The 22,196-nt window shown below is 38.3% G+C and overlaps 1 protein-coding gene across 5 annotated transcripts in view; it reads right to left on the bottom strand.

Moving 5' to 3' along the window:
- Positions 1-22,196, bottom strand: part of LOC126480743 (uncharacterized) — a 1,220,032-nt gene that overhangs the window by 61,970 nt on the left and 1,135,866 nt on the right. For all 5 annotated transcript variants that reach the window (XM_050104017.1, XM_050104016.1, XM_050104015.1 and 2 more), the window contains 3 exons: positions 20,183-20,333; positions 9,448-9,748; positions 5,991-7,227 (listed from right to left, as the gene is read on the bottom strand). In XM_050104017.1, the coding sequence (XP_049959974.1) occupies positions 5,991-7,227; positions 9,448-9,748; positions 20,183-20,333 (1,689 nt within the window). The remainder of the gene's footprint in view (positions 1-5,990; positions 7,228-9,447; positions 9,749-20,182; positions 20,334-22,196) is intronic.

Here is a 22,196-nt window from a genome sequence, read left to right as displayed (position 1 = left end):
AAGATGAAACAGCTGGAAGAGGAAAGGCAATAACAGATTCAATATTTTTGTTCCCCAAAAAGAAAAAATGCCACATACAGGAAAGTTTCATTTTAAGAAAAATTAATTCCTACATAATCAGTTTGCGAAAAATAAATAAATAAAAAAAAATATTATTGTAGTATCAGGAGAGTGGAAAATGAATAACTGCCAAAGGCAAAATAAATGAATGGTAAGTATTCACAGCTGTGCTAAATATAATGCATGTATATCATGGTGGTTTGCAGAGAATAGATATAGATGTAGATGTATGTAGCATGGAAAGTTAGCTATCACTTCGCAGTGCTGATGTAAAGTATCTGCCTAGACACAATTAATTACATACACCACAAAACAGTATCCAAATATTATGTTTAAGCATGTGGTTACACTACTTATTCTGTTTACTTACTCTCTAATGATAGTGTACAATTTTGACAGAAGTTTACTGGTTTTTACCTACAGCTGCCCAGTGCAACCCATAATAGACTAATGACACCGATAACTGCAAAAAAGTTACAACAAAAATGTTACAAATTTTTGTTGCGAAGCAATGTACGTCAGTATCAAATGTATCAATAAATGAAAGATTCAGAATGTAGGGATAAAATAAAAGGAGTAGTCGGGGCAGATTTTTCTCTGTAGACGTTATCACTTACATCCCACTACAGCTGTAACTCATATGGGTTCCGTTTTAGTGTTCTTGTACGTCACATCTCCAGAAAACAAAAGGGGAAAATGGAAATGACAGTGCAGTCTTCAAAATCCAAATCTTGCAAATGACAAATATATTATATCGATCTGTGTGCCCCTAGTCTTCACATCCTGGTGTCTGAGTGACCTGTTCCTCCTTCCCAACCTTCCACAACCTATCCTCCTTTCCTCCAAGCTGAAGGAACTAACAGTTCTGAAAGCTACAAATAGATTTTTTTCTATTTTAAAGTATCTATCAGCAGTATCGGAATTTCACCTCCTGAAGACAAGAAACGGCCCGCCATTTTGTTTGATGGTATTTTAATTACATAAAGGGTGAGTTGCATAAGACATAATGTCCCTCTTATTTCACAAATGGTTCAAGATAATGAAGAAGAAGAAGAGACAGAGCGAGGAAAAGACAGAAAGAAAAAAAAATCTCATGAAAAGATGGGTACAGTGATATAGCACTTGTTTGTGTAGTTGTTGAAACTAATATCTGAGAACTGCACTAGAACTGAAAGGTATTGCAGCCAGCATTGACTATTACAGCATAAACACTGTCAGGGGAGGGGCCGGGGGAGAGGGGGGGGGGGGTGGATGGCCTTTGTATCTGGGTTTGTCATGTCCAGCCTTTGAATTGTATATTTGTTTCCACAAAAGCTGTCCACTTACACGAGTATGTATACAAATTGAAAATAGTCTTTCTAGTGCTGAAGTTGACATATTCCATTTACAAATAACATAAGATGTATATGCTAAGAGCAGGCCTATCTCTTTGCTGTGTACAACACTGGAGCCAGGCCCAACAGCCCCACTTCATTCTGTTTACACCACAATAACACGAGTCAGCCACCTTGCTTTGCAATGTTACAAATATTTCTCAGACATCTTTTGGAACAGCTTCAACACCTACATTAACAAGTGTTCATGTTTGTTTTGATATCTTGAGCTGTTCACCAAATAAAATGGGTGTCACATCTTATTCAACTCACCCAGTATATATACCGCCCAACATAGCACAAAAATAATCAAAGAAGAACTGGTGAAGAATGGATGTGAATGTGTACCGCATGCGCAATAAAAGCAATTGCTTTCATGTACAACACATAGGGCAGATAAACCCTACAAGGAACAAGTGGAACTGTTATTCAACATGCTGTGTCAGTTCACAATACATTCAGCACATATGGGGGAGTTTGGAGTGCAAACACTGAGACTTTTCAGTTTCTGTACAATGGTGAGTTTCTCAAGCTTTCAGTGTCACATGATTTTGCAAAGCTGTCAACAGCAACAAAGAAACAGTTTATATGAGGCACTGGTTGCGATATGTGGGACACATGGTGCATTCAGCTAGTCAACAACTTCCACCAAATTAAGACATGTACCTAAACATGGTGCCTCAATCTCATTGCCAGTATTTTTACATTTATTATCATCTATAACCATTCTCTTTCACCAGTCATTTAATCATTTTTTCATTATCACTGTGACATTGTCACTATTCTACTAACACAGCTTCAATAGCAAATGCCCTTTCACCACCTATGAAGTTCATCACAGTACAGCACACGATAGAAGTTGGATGGTACATGATGCTACTGTGCCTGGTAGCAAAAACCAGAACTGATTTTTCTACCTGGTTACATAAATTACAACTACACTGTTCGCTCTGTCTCTTGTACCAGATACCAAAGTCAAACGTTCATCCAGCCTGCACAGAACCACTAGAAGTTTACAGTACTCAATACATAATGAGACAACACAAAATGGCGGAAGAAATGGCCTTGTATCATGTACTAGGAAATATAGCAATAATATTTTTGATACACGTTTAAATTTTATGGGAAAATAGTAAAATTTAACAGCATGAAATGACAAATTTTAATTTCTTTGTTTGAACTTAAAAGGTATATTTCAGATTTTTACCAAGATGAAGTAAAACTAATACATATTTCTGAAAGAAAAGAAATTGCTTTTGTGATCAGGACTCTATAGCAGGAAATTTCAGTCAGCACTCTTTCAGAATACACAATCTTTATTTATTAAAAGAAAAAAAAGAGAGAAAGAAAGACACATCAGAACACATTAATTAGTACAGTTTCAGAAAAATAGGACAATTTATCGAAGAGAAAGAGCATCACAAATTGAACAAACCAATAACAAGTTGCTCCACACAAGCAGTTATTCAGTTGGGTACTGATTGACAGAGTTGTGGGATGCCCTCCTCAGGGACATCGTGCCAAATTCTGTCCAGCTGACATGTTACATCATCCAAATTCCGAGATGGATGGAGGGCATCATGCATAATGTTCAAACATTCTCACAAGGGGTGAGGTCTGGCGACCTCACTGGCCGAGGCAGCGTCTGGCAAGCTGAAGAAGGCCAATAGAAACACTCACCACATGTTTGTGGCGATTATCTTGCTGAAATGTAAGCCCAGAATGACTTGTCATGAAGGGCAACAAAATGGTGTGTAGAATATCATTGAGATACCAATGAAATGGCACTCCCGACCATAGCAGTTGGTAGGTTGATATCCGACCACTGTATGGGGAGTCTCCAGACACATCTTCACTGATCTTCAGGGCCCAGTTCGAAGAGGATCTCGTCACTGGAGACAATTCTATTAAAGTCAATGAGATTCTAGGCCAAATGTGCCCAACACCACTGCGAACAGGCTTGTCGGTGTACAGTGGTCAACAGTAGTTGGCACATGGGCCACCGTGAGCTCAGCCCCATTTCTATAAGCCACCTATTAATGGTCCTCGGTGTCACCGAAGTAGCAGTTGCACGTCAGATCAATAACAACTATGACTCCAGGGCTCTGAATGTCTCTCTGACGATTGCTCGGTCCTCGCATTCTATCGTCTCTAGGTCACCCACTTCCTTCTTGATGCTGGATTCGGCCACAGTTCACCCATTTCTGCCAGCATCGCCGAATAGTGGCATCACTCCTATTAAAATGTCGAGCAATTCACCATTTACTCCAACTGTCTTCTTTAAGCCCAACACCACGTCCTCTGGCGAATGCCGACAACTGCGTATATTGTTCACGCACCTGTCTGCGATGCACAGTTACTGTCCAAAAGCGTACACTGCAAAGTTTATAAGTTTGCATTTTCTGTCAATATACTCGTACATTTGAAATGACCAATCTGCACAACTCCTTCATGGTGTGAAACAGATAAAGCAACTGCATACATACACACACACACACACACACACACACACACACACACACACAAAATCTGATTGAACTATGAATTAATGTCTGAAAAGAATGAGACAACGAATAATCTCTTCACACACCTAATCTCCAAAGTAAGAAATACCTGGGTTTACCCATTCTCACTATTCTAAAACTTGTATAATTCAGACTACTATCAGTTTTCGTTAACTAGATGACAACTGTGGGGCATATAAATGTTTTCACTGCATTGCATCTTTTAGCTCTCAAATATTGAAGAAAAGACATTTTATAATGTTTAACACCAAGTTGCTCTTTATTTACTGGCTGATTTGTTTCATGCTTTGCCCATTTTCACAAGTCACAAATTTTGTGTGTAGGATATATTTGATGTGGACAGTTTTATTTATGCCACCACACTTCAATGTGTCATCTTCATTATCCAGCATGATGTGCTCCACGTGACAATTTTTTATGTGTCCTTCACTCCCTTCCAATTCACACTTCTCCATCATCTTCACAGCACGCCACACCAATTCCCTGGCTCCAGTATCGATGTGCCACATGCCTAGTACCATCCACATTCCTATCCTGCACACTTTCCGCCTCCTTCAGAGCCATTAACTATCTGCCCCCCCCCCTTCTCCTGCTTTCCATCTCTTTCTTGATCTAACCACCCCACCCAATACGACCCCCACCCCTGTCCATCTGCCAAAATACAATCACAGCATTGTGTATCCAGCCAGCACAAATCTAGTAAAGTTTTCATTCTTTTTGTGTGCTTCTCAATGATTCAACACATCTGCTATTTCATGAGCGGTCTCCTTCAATCCTAAATTATTTACACACAGGACAAACTATAGTGATAACAGCTTTCTCTTTGAATGCGAATGACAGAGATACTACTTCTGAACAGTGTGCTGATTACATGCAAATTTTCTTAAACATGAAAAAGAGAAAGGTAAGATGGAATTTCTGCATATCCTCTATACATCCTTTTTGGCAGCAAGAGACAATAAAACCAATCACTCAGGTCAAATTTGTAACATAAACAACAAAGACTTGGGATATTTCTATGACACAACTATAAAAATGAGTAAGGTACTGATAAGAAAATGCAAATGCTTTGACACTTTGGAGCAAATTGGCCACATGCAGAAGCTGGAACAGAGTAGTGCTGAATGTGAAAGTGATGTAGGTATGTGAATTACCTTAAAGAATTCCAGAAATACAGCAAATACTTAACTGCAAGAAGACCACAAAGTGAGGTTTGATTAACAGACAAGAGACACTCATAACTGTCACAATTAGTTTCACAGTTGTGTACATATTGCCATTTACATAAGTATTAATAAAATGTTTGTCATCATAGCTCAACTTACAACCCAAACAACAATAATTCAGAAGTCACACTTACTTCAGTATTTGAAAAAAAGCTGAGTCTTTTAAATCCTTAAATCCGAACACAAAAGCATTTTCATTTTCTTCAAAAATATCTGAAGTTCAAACATCATCTTGTGGGGAAAAAATCATGATCATATATCCAGTAAGTTGACCAAAAACTCATGTTACACAGAGTTACCTACAGTAACGAGCAAGTCTTCTTTAATCTCTTGTAGTACTGGATCTGACAAAGTATTGGATACTACGCACATTCAGTAAAAGACAGAACACAAACATTATGAATTCAAACTGCATGTGAAACCAGTAACCAAATTACAAATAAAACTTTCAACTGATGGAAGAGTTAAGATAACAGTGTATATTCCAGAAAGCAATAAGCACATGCTTTTGGTACAATATTTTTCTACTAGTATCATCAACTTACCTGGTGACCACATGTTGAGGGTATCAGCAAGAGCCTGGTTAATTCAAAGCAAGGAGCAAAATTCACATACCAAAAGCAGTGTCAAAGAGAATGACTGTACAAGACAATGAGGAATGACTGAGTGAAAAAAGAAAAAGAAAATACATACTAACATTAATAAAATATCACATATACTATGCTAGAGCTGTATTGGAATGAATCACTGAACAAAAACACAAAGATATGTATGAAGGGGCAAAAAAATTTAAAATGCTACCTCACCTTGCAATGTGTCAAAATTTAGCTTCAGTTCAGATGCTTCTAACAGGTCTAAGACCTCTGGGTTATTCTCTGGATCAGGTAATCCTAGAGATGAAAATGAGTCACTGTCTCCATGATCAGGGCTGATAAGAGAATCCTGGCAACCAACTGACAATGTGTTGGCATCACTTAAGTTCACAAGAGGCAGGCCACTAGGTTCTTCCATAATAAACGATGGTGGTGTAACAGACGTGCTCTGCATTTCGGCTAGTTGAGGGGGGCTCAAAGAAGATGCAGGCACATTTTGTGTCACAGTCTGAAGTGCTGGCTGTGATGTCCGAAACAGGCTGTGCTGTGATACGAGAACTGTCGGCTGTGAATTATACATGCCACTGTCCCTCGACAATATTATATGCTGCAGTTCATCGGGTGGAAGTGTATTTACTTCCACACTCAGAGCTTCCGTAGGAGGATGCTCAACTCTGTGCCGCTGCCTACAGTACCGGGGTCCAACATTCAGTTTCTTTGTAGTGCTCGGATTTTCTACATCTGCACTCATAGTCCTTTTTAACACAGTAACTTCACCACGCACACTGGTAATCCTCTTCTCATCTCCTGTGACTGACATAACTGACAATCTACTGCACTTCATCCTCTCAGATCCAGCACAGCACCGTCCGGTAATAACCGTCGGTCTTTCTGGGGGCCTTCTCTCCGTAGTTCCCGAATGAGGCATGTCTCCGGGCCTCGGAAACTGCCAGTTGCCCCCTCTGCTCGCAGGATCTGACTGAATAAAGGTCGATCCACTATTGGCAGTCTGTAGTTCACTTTCTGATGCTGCCCTAATCCTCTGGGCAGCGGTGTATGGGTGCCTCGATGGAGGTGATGAAGGAGAAAGTGGATTTCTGAGCCGTTCTTTTTCTTCTAAGTCTGTGGTAATGCCAGTACTATTGGCAAGAGGTGACAGCTGAACTTCAACACTATTTTCTTCCTCTTCAGGCACCTTGAAGAGATTTACAAAATTCTGTAAATTGAATCCAGTAGTGTCATCTCCTTCAGAAACTGCACGAGGTCTTGCTGCTGGAAGATATGGATCCACTGTAGGTGATCTGGAAGCTGCTGTTGGTGCTTGGTTTCTGTATTTGCTTGCTGCAGCTTCTGAGCGTGAAACATTGCTAAAGACATCTGCACTCTGCTCTGAGCTAGCTGTACTCTCCGTCACCATTGCTGTGAAGGGCGGAGACACTTCACAGAGAGTCTAGAAAAGGAAAGAAAATATCAGAGTTAAACTTTACTCAAAGCACAAATAAGAGAGAATTGTATTGCTTGTACAGAAAAACTTCATCTGAAGTGACTTATAGCATGTAACTGACACAGGAGAACTCAGTTTCAAATAATACACTGAATACTGTTTTCTAATAATACCATCTATGCTTTCCTTTCAACAGAATGGAGTTCACCCATCAGTATAGCCTACATATTAATGCCTGGTTTTAATGACTGCGTCTTTTCAATATCACCTCAGTTATCTCACTTGTATTTTTCACTTTTAACCAAATGTTTCAAAAGATTCCAATTTTACTCAGCAATATACAATTAACTTTAATACCAATTATGTTCCTTTACATGGTGCCAGTTACTACTGATGATGTCTTTCAGTTCCGTCTGCATATTACAACTTCATACATTCAACTTGTATTACATTTGGCAACAATGATTGAAAATCCCCAGCAAGGAAACAAATACTCTCTTCAACTTTATACATCTGCTCCAGTTCACTTTCCTCACACAGGACCTTGTAACTTCTGAAATAGTTTGGAATAAACATGCAGTTTATATTACAATCTACAGCACTTCATGAATAGAGCCCATGAGTCTTTGACACCTTGTGGTAACCCAGCACTGACTCCAGATCTTGTAAAAAGTTCCAGTTGTACATATTACAATACATTTATCGTAAGGCATCATATTTTCGGTAAATAAATTATTGACAATAACTAAAGGGCTTTGAGCATTTTTCATGAACAGAATTATGTTTACATAACAGAAGCTTTTCTTACACATCAGCAAAATATGAGGGGTGTTCAGTATGGCATCAGACGAATATTTGATATGAATATCTGCAGCTTGATCCATTTGAAGGGCACAGCAACTGTTGTACAATTTTTCAAGCGATTGTTGAGAGCACAGAGACTACTCTACATACTATGTTGTTGGAGAATTTAGCTGCTGAGAAGTGGATTTACTAAATACTTTTGAGACTATGTTAGTTGCCACTGATAAGGTAAGTGTAGCTCAATTTTGTGATATTCTTGCATTTAGCAATTCTGTAATAAATGTTATAAGATGCCAACAGAGTATTAGATTAGGAGTTTTTTGGACAAGAGAGGTTTTTGAGTGTGGACTTCAACCTAACAGGATTTTTTGAGAAAAATGCATTTTGTCAAATTTGTGAAGTCATACCACATCTCGATACTCTTCACTACTCATCACAGTGTTTGTGAAGCACAGAGATAAATAGTGTATCTCTTCATTTTTGCAAGACACTGTGTATTTCCAGACACTAAATGAATGAGGTTTTCTTTGTCGAGTCTCGTCAAGAAGAATACACACAAAACTCTCAACTGAAATGAAAAAGTAAAAGAATGCAAACACAACCTTAGCTGTGTATGATATCAGAAATCCAGCAAGCAGCTGATGCAATAGCCATCCCATTGAAGCTACTGTTGTCCTGTTATTGTTGAACCACCAATGTACCACATTTTTGTGTTTAAACATAACCACTGAATAGGAAACAGGCCTTTTGAATATCAGGGCACTTATTGATAGAGACTGTCCTAAAAAGAGACCCATCAATTATACAAATATTTGTTTGAGAACTTCTGTACAACTCAATCCCTCCTAGCTACAAATCTGTCAGCCAACAACTTACGCCTTCAGTTATTGCAGCTACTGCCAGATAACAAATATCCGAAGATTATCATAAGCAAGCAAAAGATTTTTAGCTACATTCTAACTTCATTACTTTTGCAATATCATCAAAGGTTAAACATCAGAAAAGAATTCAACACTGTTATTTCTTCCATCAGAATATAAAATATCATAAACCACTACACTGAAAGGCATTATTCATTTTTTTTATTCCTCCCCCCCCCCCCCCTCCCAATCTCTGAACAAAAGTTCTGTTCAGAATATTTGTATTATGATACTGCCAAAAGCCTTTATGTCACCCCCTCATCACTTTTATGGTGGGAAGGAGGGAGGAGGAGGTGCAGCACATCCCTCACATTGAGAATCTCTGCAATTTTTAATTAACATACTACAGTAGCAACCGGTGTACTGTACATATGTCACAAAATGACCTTTTATTTCTCAACTTTAATTTACTGCAAATGAGTTCTTTTTTTACAAATATGACAGCCCTAGCATACACACAATGATTACATATTCTTGGATAATTGAAATTGTGTTTACTCACTGAATTAGTCATAATCTCAGGCGATGACAATGACGTGATTGCTGCAGGTGGTTGTGGTAGCGGTGGTGGTCGTGGTGGTGGCAGTGGTGATGGTGATGACGGTTGTAAAGATGGTGGTGGGGGTGGGGGTGGCAGTTTGGGAAGCTCGGAACCTTTCACCATGCGGGGTGGGGGCGGTGCAGCACTCATAGCAGCAGCAATGCCAGCCAAGGACAAGTCGGCTCCAGCAGCTCTCAGTGCAGAGACATAAGCAGAGAAGCGCTGCTTCATCTCCCGCAGCCCATCTTCACCTTCTTCTTTCCTGGAAAATATTAGTACCATACTGCTACAGGCATTCCTTCTAAGCATAAATATTTCTGCAATCAGTAAACAGTCAAATATTTCATCTTTCTCATGATATATGTACACGTCACTATCTTGCATCTTCAATTTTTTATTCAATGATTTGTTACAGTTAATTTTTACAGTGAGAGGACTAGATACAAATCACTGGCAGTGATTACAAAGATGGCACGATAAAAGAGGTTTAACATATTCAAATGAAGCCCAAATCAAGATGGAAAGGGCAAGAGAAAGCCTGTTCTTTATTAACACAAATCCACTGTTTTGACCAAGGGAGACCTGAAGCTTGTGTACAGCCAGACTCAGTCAACTCAGTAACAAAGAGAAAAATTATTATCTTCATGGAAAGCAATGCTCTATATTCAACCATGAACTTTTATTTAAAAATTCTGATACTTTTTTCTTGTTCAATGCATGTGTATAACTTTTCCTTATATTACTGACAATGTAGTGTGGAATAAAAAAGGATGTAACCAGATACCTCCCAGAGATTCCAAAGTAAGTACCCTTTTGCACAAAATCATGTTGAATTCTAAAGCACAAGGCTATTGGATATTGTTCGGTAACAGAATCTGCCTGAAGACAATAACAGTTAAACCTGCTTCTAGAAATGTAGTAGTACTTCAACATCAGATTCCGAAAGAATTAATCCAAAATACACAATGCATACAGTCTGAACATTTCAATGTGGAGCTAATCTTATTAACAGACATACACTGGCTGTTGTTTTACTGCGTACATCACAAGCCTGCTGCTTTCACAATAACCTGTTATATGTGTACACCCAAAATCTTATATAAAGAACAAGCTGTTACAAGAATATCTCAGTCAGAACAGTTTACTTCTTCATGGGTATTGAGGTGATTGACATTTGTTTAGCCAAGATGTCATAATACAATGAGACCACGATAGAGCTGTAGGGAACATCGAACTGCTTCTTATCCCAACTTTTTTCCTTTTAATTACTTCTCCATTACAATCTATAATTTCTGAACCATCTTTTCTACCTTTCAAATGCAATTCTTTTAAAAGGGTGAGCTTTTCATAGACATAATTGTTAGCAAAGTTTTCATGCATATACAGCATGGTGTATTCGGTCATCAGTTAGTTGTCATTTATAATTTCAAGTGTATAATAGACAAACTGTTGCTGACAGATACAGTTCTCCAAGAATTTTGATACTATGGCAATGATCATGAAATATCCTAGCACTGCAACAGTATGACATATGGACTACAGCAAGATATTTAACACCAGCATGAATTTATGCAAATGAATACACTGAAATGGGATTAAGAGATAACCTTCATCATCCAACTTGTTTAAAAGGAACAGTAGCAATCATCCAGTAAACATAACACAGAGGAAAAATGTTCAGTATGCTTAACCACCCTACAAAAAATTATGCAGCATATACAGTGACAGAAAAAGACCTCAACACCAAAAAATAATTGATATACAGTAACAAAATTTTTGGAATACATTTGCATAGGTAACATATTAAGTGATTAACACTGCAATTTCATAGGTAAACGCAAACACTAGGAAAGCCCTTGCAAATGTGAAATGCTGGTACATTACTGACTGATGTAACTGCCAAAATGTTGAATGTCAGCATGGAAACGTACATGCACTGTGTCATGCAGGCACCTGATGTCGGTTTGTGTGATGGAGTACTATGCCTATTGCACTTGGTCAATCAATACAGGGATGCTTAATGCTGGTTGTGGTCCATGCTGGTGTTGTCATCCAATGATGCCCCGTATGTGATCGATTGGAGACAGATTTGGTGATCGAGTGGGCCAAGGCAACATATCAACACTCCGTAGAGCATGTTGGGTTACAACAGAGGCATTTTAGAGTGTGTTATCCTGTTGTAGAACTCCCACTGGAATACTGTTCATGAATGGGAGCACAACAGGTCTTATCACCAGACTGATGTACAAATTTGCAGTCAAGGGGTGTAGGGTAATGACAAGAGTGCTCCCTCTCTCATACAAAATTGCACCTCACACCATAGTGCCCCAACAGGTCCAGTCTGTCTAGGCCACAGATAGGTTGGTTGCAGGCACTAACCTGGCCTTCTCCTAATCAACAATGGCCATCACCTGGGAAAGCATGCTACACGGCATCTGGATCAGAGCTGTCCTTGAAGTAAATGATTTTTAACAGATTGCTGTGTCACTGTGGTGCCAACTGCTGCTCAAATTGCTGCTGCAGACACAGTACGATGCGCCACAGCCATACAGCAAACACAACAGTCTACCCTCTCGGTAGTGCTACATGGCCGTCTGGAGCCCAGTCTTCTTTCAACCAAATGATGACAGCTTCCAGCAATCATGTACAATGGTCACATTCCTGCTAAGTTATTCTGCAGTACTGGAGAAGGAACATCCAGTTTCTCACAGCCACATTACACAACCTCATTCAAAATCAATGATCTGTGGTAATAGCACCTTCGTCCCTTAAGTCGTTCTTGTCTAACATCAACTCACTATGTTCAGTCTCCAAGGGAACTAACACTCACAACCATTACAGTGCTACTAGCATCACTCTCAAGAGACTGAACTGAAATTTAAACAGATGCAATCTTTCAGAGGTACAAACATGCCTGTCAGTTTTCATTTATCTTGCACAGCTCCTTCTTGGTGCTGGGATTTTTTTCTATTAGTGTATTTTCAACACAGTTATACAAGGGCTGAATGTTGTTAATGACAAAGTGCTTATACCCTCCCATAAGGTTTGGACATTACTGCATATTTTCTTGTGTTTTTGTGATATGGTTTATTATGCTATTCATATGTCAATGCGACATAGGACTGCAATGGAAAAGCTCATTATTAATTCTTAAGAGATTTTTCAATGTTGACTGCAGTAACAATAATAGAAAAATCTCATCGTTCACTTATTTTCACAAAATTACTTTTTTATTTAGCAAGCACAGAAAAAATGTACAGTATTAGTCAAGACAGGAAATTAAATATTTTAAATCTTTCCAATGGAGAGGAACAGAAAAACTACGTCAAACATCATCTGAATGGGATGAAATCATCAACAGTGTTATGACAGCAGCAGCAGCAGCAAAAGAAGAAGAAGAATTCTACAGACAAAATAGAGTGACAGTTCCAACAAGAGAGGATGAATTGCTGAGCACAGAAGAGGTAGGAGAAGTTATAAAAATATTGAAGAATTGAAAGACATCAAGAATGGACAGAATAGTCACAGAGATACTGAAAGAGGGATGAGATATCCTACAAGAGAGAGTGTACCTCTGTTTAATCTGTGGGAGAGAAAGTATCCCAGCAGAAAGGTAACACTCTGGCACCTGTCTGATACTCGAGAAAGGCGACCCAGTGAGACGCAGCAACTGCAAAGAAATTGCCTAACTATAATCAGCTTATAACATCCTGAGCATGCTGTTGCTGAAGCATCTAACACCATAAGTTGAGGACTTAATTCAATTCCAGCATGCAGGATTTAGAAAGCTAAAATCAACTGTAGGCCAATTGCATATAATAAGGCAAGTGTGATGAAAGAGATGGGAATTTCACAGACATGTTCGCTGTCTTTTTGCAGACTTCCAGAAAGCAAATGACAATGTGAACAGGCAAGGAATATGGCAAGAACGAGAAAGAGCGCAAGTTCTGAGAAAACAAATGAAACTAACATAAGCACGTATAAAAGGGATGACATGCACAGTGAAAGTGAATGGAAGGCTGTCGGAGAAGTTTGAAATAAGGACTGGAGTGTGTGAGGGAGACTGTCTACCGCTCCCCCCCCCCCCCCCAATTTAATCTAGTGCTAGAAAGTGCACTGAGGAAGGTAACAGGCCTACAGACAAAAAATTCTGCTGGGTAAAAGGATTGCAAAATAACTAAGAGTCACTGGGTGTGAGGCTGGGACTGCACGTGAGTGACAAAAAGTTTCCAAAAGGCAACAGTGTGAAAACTAGTGTTGTTGTGGAGAAGGAATACCCTCCTGAATGACAATTTTCTGTGCTACTGATTTTGGATGGTGCATCTCCTTCTGGTGGACATTCCAAAGTACACCTCAGTTGTAACTGTTGAGTCAAATTACATGAAATCAACACAAAGAATACTCTTTTCATCCTAGAAAAATTATAGTCATCATTTATTGATTTAAGGCAACTGCACATTTTTTTTTTCTTTTTTTTTTTTTTTTTGTCTGAATTGTGCCACTGTATTGACTGCTATTTTGAATCTGCATTGGTGTAGGCTATCCCTGCCATGTTGCTCTAACAATGAAGGAACGCATACCAGTTCTATCTTGTCAACTGTGGCCCAAAACACTCATCTTTTGTCTGTTTTTTTTTTGGTCAATAAGATTCCCAGTACACACCGTTCAAATAATCTGTGATAAACTAGAGTTTTCATCACAGCCGTGTACATAGTCGTGTGTCTGACAGGAGGAAATTCAGCTCCTAAAGCATCAGATCACATTGCAACTCCACTCCTGTGCTGGAACAATGTACTTCGCTGTTACAGTGAGCCATACTGGTGTCAGTGCTTTCTGTAGTAGTTAGCTCTGAAGAAGTACATTATGCAAAATGTTTTCAGTCTTGCTGATGTGCCTATTGACCTCAACCTAATAGTGAGTAATTTCCATTATTCCTTCAATTATTTATATTACATCAAGGACTTTCTATTACCATACTCTGCTCTACTCACTACAGCAGGCAGATAAATTATGCACAGCTCCTGACGAATTTGAGCAGACGTAACTCCCTTTGTACATAAAAATCTAATTGCAGCACACACTTCTCAACTGGCGAGAGAAATAATTTTCAACGCTGTTGCTGTTTTCTTTCACCCGCAAGCCAACAACTACTGAAACAAAACAATGACTTCTGTTTCTTCGTAAACAATCGATATGTGGCACTGAATTTGAGCAACTTTGCTCTGAGCTGCCAACAATTAAACATGAACAAATTTTCCCCTACTTTTTGAATGTACCTCATTTAAGTGATCCCTTTATTCGTTTGTGCAAATGTGGCTGAAAGTTGCCTTAATTCAACTGACAACTTATTCTGCATCTGTGGTAACGTTGCAGGAAATAAACAGTAACGAAAGATTACTGACTTGGTAAAGAAAATATACTATGCATATTTTGGCAAAAACCTTTGTAATCAAAATCACACATGGCCCCACATAAAGAGCGTTCTTTTTGTGTAAAAGAGGTTTCAAGGTAAGAAAGCATCTTTCAATTTTGAGATACCAATGATTTGAAGAGAAATTTAGAATTATTGTAACAATTAATACTTCTGATGTGTATAGCTTCGGGCTGTTTTTTATCCGAGTCTGCCCTATACCTCAATGTACCATATCTAGCTGTACCTTAACCCACAAAAACATTAGATTCTCTTGAAATCTTAACGAACAATGGTTCAGATTCTGAGGAGAACTTTGATGACACTCCATATAGCAACGAGAGTGATACATTCATACAGGCTGAAATGAATGAGGCTTATGTCTTCCTACGGATTTACTACAACCGTTAGATTCTAGAATAATGGAAAGGTAAGGACACATCCCTGAGACCTCTTTTTTATGCTTTGGAAAGAGAGAACAAGAGCTGATCCAACACGTTTCTATGGGGCATAACCTAATTTACTCCAGTATCATTCCTCGTTGTTAGGGTACCATAATTTAACATAAAGAGCGACATAATGAAAGCAGACTCCTCAATGGCTCTTCATAAAGAAGTCTCATTGTAGTTTTCCTCCATAATGATAATTTCAGTGCCTGTACCTGTGGGAAAGTTTGTGCATCTCAAGATATGCTTTGAAAACTTAGTATTTGTCCAAAAAAACTGAAATACGGTGACCACTTTTGGACCATAAGGGGTAACTTGAAAGTTATTTCCACGCTTTTTGGTCAACAGAGAGGCTGCACAAATCATTCTGGCATTTTATGAAATGGGACAGCCCTGATAAAGGCTAACAATGGATTAGAACGGAATAACCTTAAGTAAGGATCAATCAATAGAAAGTCCAGGATAGAATAACAACAACATAGTGGAGACACGGAGCTGTGGGCAGACACAATAAAAGGAATGCTAGAAATGTTCAGCCTCAATCAGAAGTAGAAAACTGTGTGCCGGACCAAGACTCAAACTCGGGACCTTTGCCTTTCGCAGACAAATGCTCTATCAACTGAGCTACCCAACCACGACTCACGCCCCGTCCTCACTCAAAGCTTTACTTCCGCCAGTGCCTTGTCTCCTACCTTCCAAACTTCACAGAATCTCTCCTGCAAAACTTGCAGAACTGGCACTCCTTGAAGAAAGGATTGCGGAGACATGCTTTGCCACAGCCTGGGGGATGTTTCCAGAATGAGATTTTCACTCTGCAGCGGAGTGTGCACTGATATGAAGGTCCCAAGTTCGAGTCTCGGTCCGGCACACAGTTTTAATCTGCCAGGAAGTTTCATATCAGCACACACTCCACTGCAGAGTGAAAAATCTCATTCTCAAAGTAGAAAACATGCACACATTCACACAGGTGCAGTTCACACACACATGGCTACTGTTGCCTCTGGAAGGTAAGGTCTTAGTGGCCAGAGATGACAGTGGCCATGTGCATATAAACTATGATTATGTGAATGCGTGTGTGTTTCCTACTTCTGATTAAGGATGTTGTCCAAAAGTTGAACTTTTCTAGCATTGATTTTCGTCATGTCTGTCTGCAACTCACTGCCTCCACTACATGACAAATTGCTGTCTATCCTTTCCATGTTGTAGTTGATCTTATAGAATAAACTTCAAAACTGAAAGCAAAAATATAATTCAGAATAGTGTGGTTGTTTCTGAAGAAAGTTTCCTTGCCTCCATTCCACATTAGCTGCCATTAACCCTCCAACACAGGGAAATTTTCTGATTTTTCATTATAAAGTTGTGGACCAATTTTATTCAATAATCAGATACAGATTGTACTAAAGAAATATAACAAGAAAGCTAAAAACTGAATTTAGAAGCAATTTTTAATTGACATTTAACATATATATTGCAGGAAAAGCAAACATCATAATCAGTGTTAAAAACATAGGAGAAATTTCCTGATAATTTTTCTGAGCAAGGTTCTATACACCCACATCGCAATCTTTGCACCAGATTCTTGTTTCTTTCCACATTTTTATTATTAATAATAATAATAACAATAACAACAATAATTCCCCCTTGCCCCCAATATAATAAATGCAGTAAACAGCGATTGATCAATAAGGTGTAAAAGCACATTCTTGTAATACTTCTGCTGTTTCCTAGTTGTCTAGCAACAAGAAAGTTTTTGATCACCTCTGCCAGAGCTGCCTATTGTATCGTTACACTTACATATCAACTGAGGTTTAGTCATTTCATCACCTCTTTTTGTTTCCATCATACACAATGATTGGATGCAAATACTGCTCAAAGAACAAATCGTTTCTTTTGTCTTGCCAAATTATGACTGTGACTTTGCCTCTTTACAACACTCTTATTTCCCCATCCTTAAGAATATGTAAAAATCTGTAGTAATTCAGTCAAAAACATTTCGAGATTTTTGCTAACATTGTTCTTTTGTTATGTTGTTGTGGTCTTCAGTCTGAAGACTGGTTTGAGGCATCTCTCCACGTTATTTTATCCTGTGCAAGCCTCTTCATCCCCAAGTAACGGCTGCATCCTACATCCTTCTGAATCTGCTTACTGAATTCACCTCTTGGTCTCCTCCTACAATTTTTATCCCCCACATTTCCCTCCAATACTAAACTGGTGATCCCTTGATGTCTCAGAATGTCCTACCAACCGATCCCTTTTCCTAGTCAGGTTGTGGCACAAAATTCTTTGTTCTCAATTCTACTCAGTACCTCATCATTAGTTACATGATCTACCCATCTAATCTTCAGCAGTCTTCTGTAACGCTTCAAAAGCTCCTATTCTCTTCTTGTATAAACTGGGTGTTACCCATGTTTCACTTCCCTGCATGGTTACATTCTATACAAATATATTCAGAAAAGACTTCCTAAAACTTAAATCTATACTCAATGTTACAAAAATTCTGTTTTTCAGAAACTCTTTTCTTGCTTTTGCCAATCAACATTTTATATCCTCTCTGATTTATCCATCATCAGTTATTTTGCTGCCCACATACAAAACTCATCTACTACTTAAGTGTCTCATTTCCTGATCTAATTTCCTCAGCATCACCTGACTTCATTCGACCACATTCCATTATCCTCATTTTGCTTTTATTGATGTTCATCTTATATCCTCCTTTCAAGACACTGCTATTCCAGGCTGTAATGAATCATCATCCTCTACAATTACCGTTTTTTTTTTTTTTTTTTTTAAGAGATAACCGCTACCATGTTTAATCTCGACTCTTACATAGGTTTAAATTATCTCAGCTGTTTCATTAAAAGAACTCATATGATTTTCTATATAATGTATTATATTCAGGCTAAAATGTATAAAAAGAAGTTAATGTGTTACAATCAATATGTACTAACAGTTAAAATTACTCTCCTTTTAAAAATATTGGAAATTACAAAATTTGTGGCGTACTTAAAATTCACATTATTAATTGCACAATCTAACACTAATTATTAAATTAATTTCTGGATTAATTTATGAAATAATGATATATTTTAGAGATGATTCATCTTTTGTTTTGCAAACCCTTTTGCTTTGTAAACTCTTTGGAATAATATGAGTACTGCAGAATGTAAATAGCGGTCGGCATGCCTCTGATAGAAATGTATGTATTTTGCTAAACTTGTCAACAACAATGTAATTAAGACTTCCTAAAACTTAAATCTATACTCAATGTTTAAAAAAAATTCTCTTCTTCAGAAACTCTTTTCTTGCCATTGCATCTACATTTTATATCCTCTCTGCTTCAGCCATCATCACTTATTTTGCTGCCCAAATACAAAACTCATCTACTACCTTAAATGTCTCATTTCCTAATTTAATTTCCTCAGCATCACCTGATTTAACTCAACTAAATACCATTACCCTTGGTTTTCTTTTGTTGATATTCAAATTATATCATCCTTTCAAGATTCTGTCCATTCTGTTCAACTGCCCTTCCAAGTCCTTTGCTGTCTCTGGAAGAATTACAATGTCATCGGCAAACCTCAAAGTCTTTATTTATTATCCCTTTTATTATTCCTACTCCACATTTTTCTTTGGTTTCCTCTACTGCTGGTTCAATGTACAGTTTGAATAACATTGGGGATAACTTACAACCCTGTCTCACTTCCTTCTTATACATGCATTCCCTTTCATTCAAAATAGCTGTTTCAGACAGTCACATCCATTTTCAAGTGACATCCAGTAGTTGAAAATAACAACATCTGTTATAGAGCAAGTGAAGCTGTATAATAAATTTGATTCTATTTGAAGTGTAAATATGCTGTTTTGTAATGAGATGACTGATCACTGTTTTAGTTCAAAATGGCTCAAATGGCTCTGAGCACTATGGGACTCAACTGCTGTGGTCATAAGTCCCCTAGAACTTAGAACTACTTAAACCTAACTAACCTAAGGACATCACACACATCCATGCCCGAGGCAGGATTCGAACCTGCGACCGTAGCGGTCGCTCGGTTCCAGACTGTAGCGCCTAGAACCGCACGGCCACTCCGGCCGGCCACTGTTTTAGTGAAAAAGCATATTTACAGATTTTTCTTGCTGCTTAGATGTAAACTTCATACTGTTACTATAAACTGTTATCAAGAAATTGTTGCTTACAGGTGTGGAGTGTGATCCATCAGGTCATAACTTTCTAACAGCCGTGAGACTTGAGAATGTGTGAAATGTGACTCCTGGTATTTCAGAGCAACAGAAAAATATTCGATGGGAAAATACTGAGTCAGTGTACAACTAGCCCACAAATTATATCGGATGCCATAATGGTGTGCCCCACAGAATCGTATGGAAAGAACTGAATGCACACATGAGTGTAGCCCACTGTTGGAGGGCTAATGAAACAGTTTGTGAAGACTTTAACAAAACATAGTTAACAGTTTAAAAATGCTTTCTATTCTAACTACTGTTACATGTTACACTGTGATCAGCCATACATTGTCCACAGGAGACGGTGTATCAAAAGAAACTCCCAGGAGAAAAAGAGGAATTGTAAAGACTTGTAAAGGCAGGCAAGTATTTTCACACTTATTTTCTGTCTTAACTGAATATGTTTATTTGAATTTCCTGGTATGCCCAACACAAATCAGCCCTGTTCCCAAATATTGTGACTGATTTATTAATAAGTGTTCTATGTTAAAGAAAAGTAATTTTTATGTTTTAAATCTGCAACTGAAAGTGAAAATGGGCTTTAAATGACCTACATTTTGAAGGTCTGTGTAATTATTTTAATTCGATAAACAATACTTACGACAGAAGTGTGTTAATGCACAAAAATGTCTCCACATCTTTTGATCCATGGGCAAACTCTAAATAGCCTCTTGTTCTCATATAAATGTATTGCCCATTTTTTGTAACGAGCCTGTAAGTGGAACTGCCAAAGGGCTCATTCTTGTCAAACACTGAAATTAAGAAATGCATAAAAAACATTTAGCAGTCAAAGACAATAAAACATATCTTACAATATGTAGTAACTGTTTACGGAACACAGATTTTAATGTATGATGTATAGTATGAAGACAAAATCTCCTTAGAAATCCATGGGGCACTTAGAAGGTGCTAGCTGGCTATTGCTTTGAATACAAAGCCCTATCTGGACATGTGTTAGTAATTTACAGTGACTATAGTAATTAGTACATTTTTAACCAATCGCATAAAGCAGTAGCAATATCCAGTGATTTGAATGCTTTTTAGGTATTGGAATAGAATGTTGGCCATCAGCAAAATAAAATATTCAAAATGCACAAAGTGCATTATGTTAACGCTCTCCCGCAGAAAAGAAAGACGGGAACTAAGCTATTAATTCTGACTCTTGTGCTTTTGATGTTTATTTTGTGAGCTGCTCCTGATTTGCAAATATGATGTATTTTTGAATAGTCTTATTCAGAAGATGACAGGAATTGCAAACATTATTATGTCACTCATTCCTTCACACTCTGCGATCCACAAAACGCATCAAGAAGGAGAGCCTTCAGGTATCTGGAAAGATTTAAGATGCACTTATTGCGGGCAATTTCTATAAAGTATAAAACAGCAAACTAAATGTCCAATCTTACATGAAAATTAGGGAGTGTCGTGTGTTTTTGGCAGCAAATGGTCAACATCCCTCCCTCTCTCTTTTTCTTTTACACACACTATCTCTCTCTCTCTCTCTCTCTCTCTCTCTCTCTCTCTCTCTCTCTCTCTGGTGTTAATGTGCCTCTACTTGTTCCACTTCCTTGAAGAGATGGATGTGTGCTTACAACTAAGTACATTCAGTTTCTCTTCTTGCTGTCTCCCCAGCATTCCTCCAACGTAAATTTAATTTTCACCACAACACTGCCCAATGCTCTTTCTTCTTACATCATTTATTGCAGTTTGGTTTGACAACACATGCATGACATGTAATTATACAACAACTTTATTCGTAACTCACTGCACAGAAACAATACAGTATTACTAACATTTGACTTGAAAACAAGTGCATAGTGATATCTACAGACACCAAATATATTACATGGTGATAAAATTTGAATCTCAATATGCCCACTCAATCTTTAGACACTATCACAAATTAAGAATTGAGTCTCAAGTTAATGGTTCAAGGATTGAAGTCTAATACCTTCAACATGTTTCTCACGCTTTGGTTCAGAAAGAGCCATTGTCAGATATCTGCCATCATATCGCCTGTTGGCTGGTATTCCAACTTCAGAGGAGACACTTTGTGCTTCATCTTTTAGTGAAAAACTGAGTTATGTGCCAACTTTCAGCTGACTGATTGTCACTGATCAGGGTCATGTATGACAGTTATCTCATTCACGAATGTTGGCAGGTGAATCGCTTCCTCTGCTGCTTCAATATTCAGCTTTAGTTAATGAAAGAGCAATGGCTCTCTGCTTGTGTGAACACAGAGAGATTGTTGACCTGGATAAGGTGAAGCTGTAGCCAGCATATGACTTCCTATCAGCATTGGAACATCCCCTATAAGCATTCGCGAAACTGGAGATTCCTTCCTTATCCTTGATGTAGTTCAGTTTCTTGTTTATGGTACCTCTGAGATAACTAAGGATTCACTTATCCATGTGCCAGTGAATAAAAATATGGCTTTTAATGTACTGGCATAGCTCACTGACTGCACAGCATATGTCGGGGCAAGTACCAATGGCAATTAACATCAATGCTCCAATCAGTTCTCTGAATGGATAATGAGTACCACATTCTGTATTCACACCTGTTGTATCCATCTTGCTCCCAGTTGCCAATGGGTTCCTTAGTGGCTTTCAGGT

This window comes from Schistocerca serialis, chromosome 5 (genome assembly GCF_023864345.2).
Source record: "Schistocerca serialis cubense isolate TAMUIC-IGC-003099 chromosome 5, iqSchSeri2.2, whole genome shotgun sequence".
In the NCBI taxonomy this organism is placed as follows: Eukaryota; Metazoa; Arthropoda; class Insecta; order Orthoptera; family Acrididae; genus Schistocerca; species Schistocerca serialis.
This window is presented reverse-complemented; position numbering and strand designations above follow the sequence as displayed.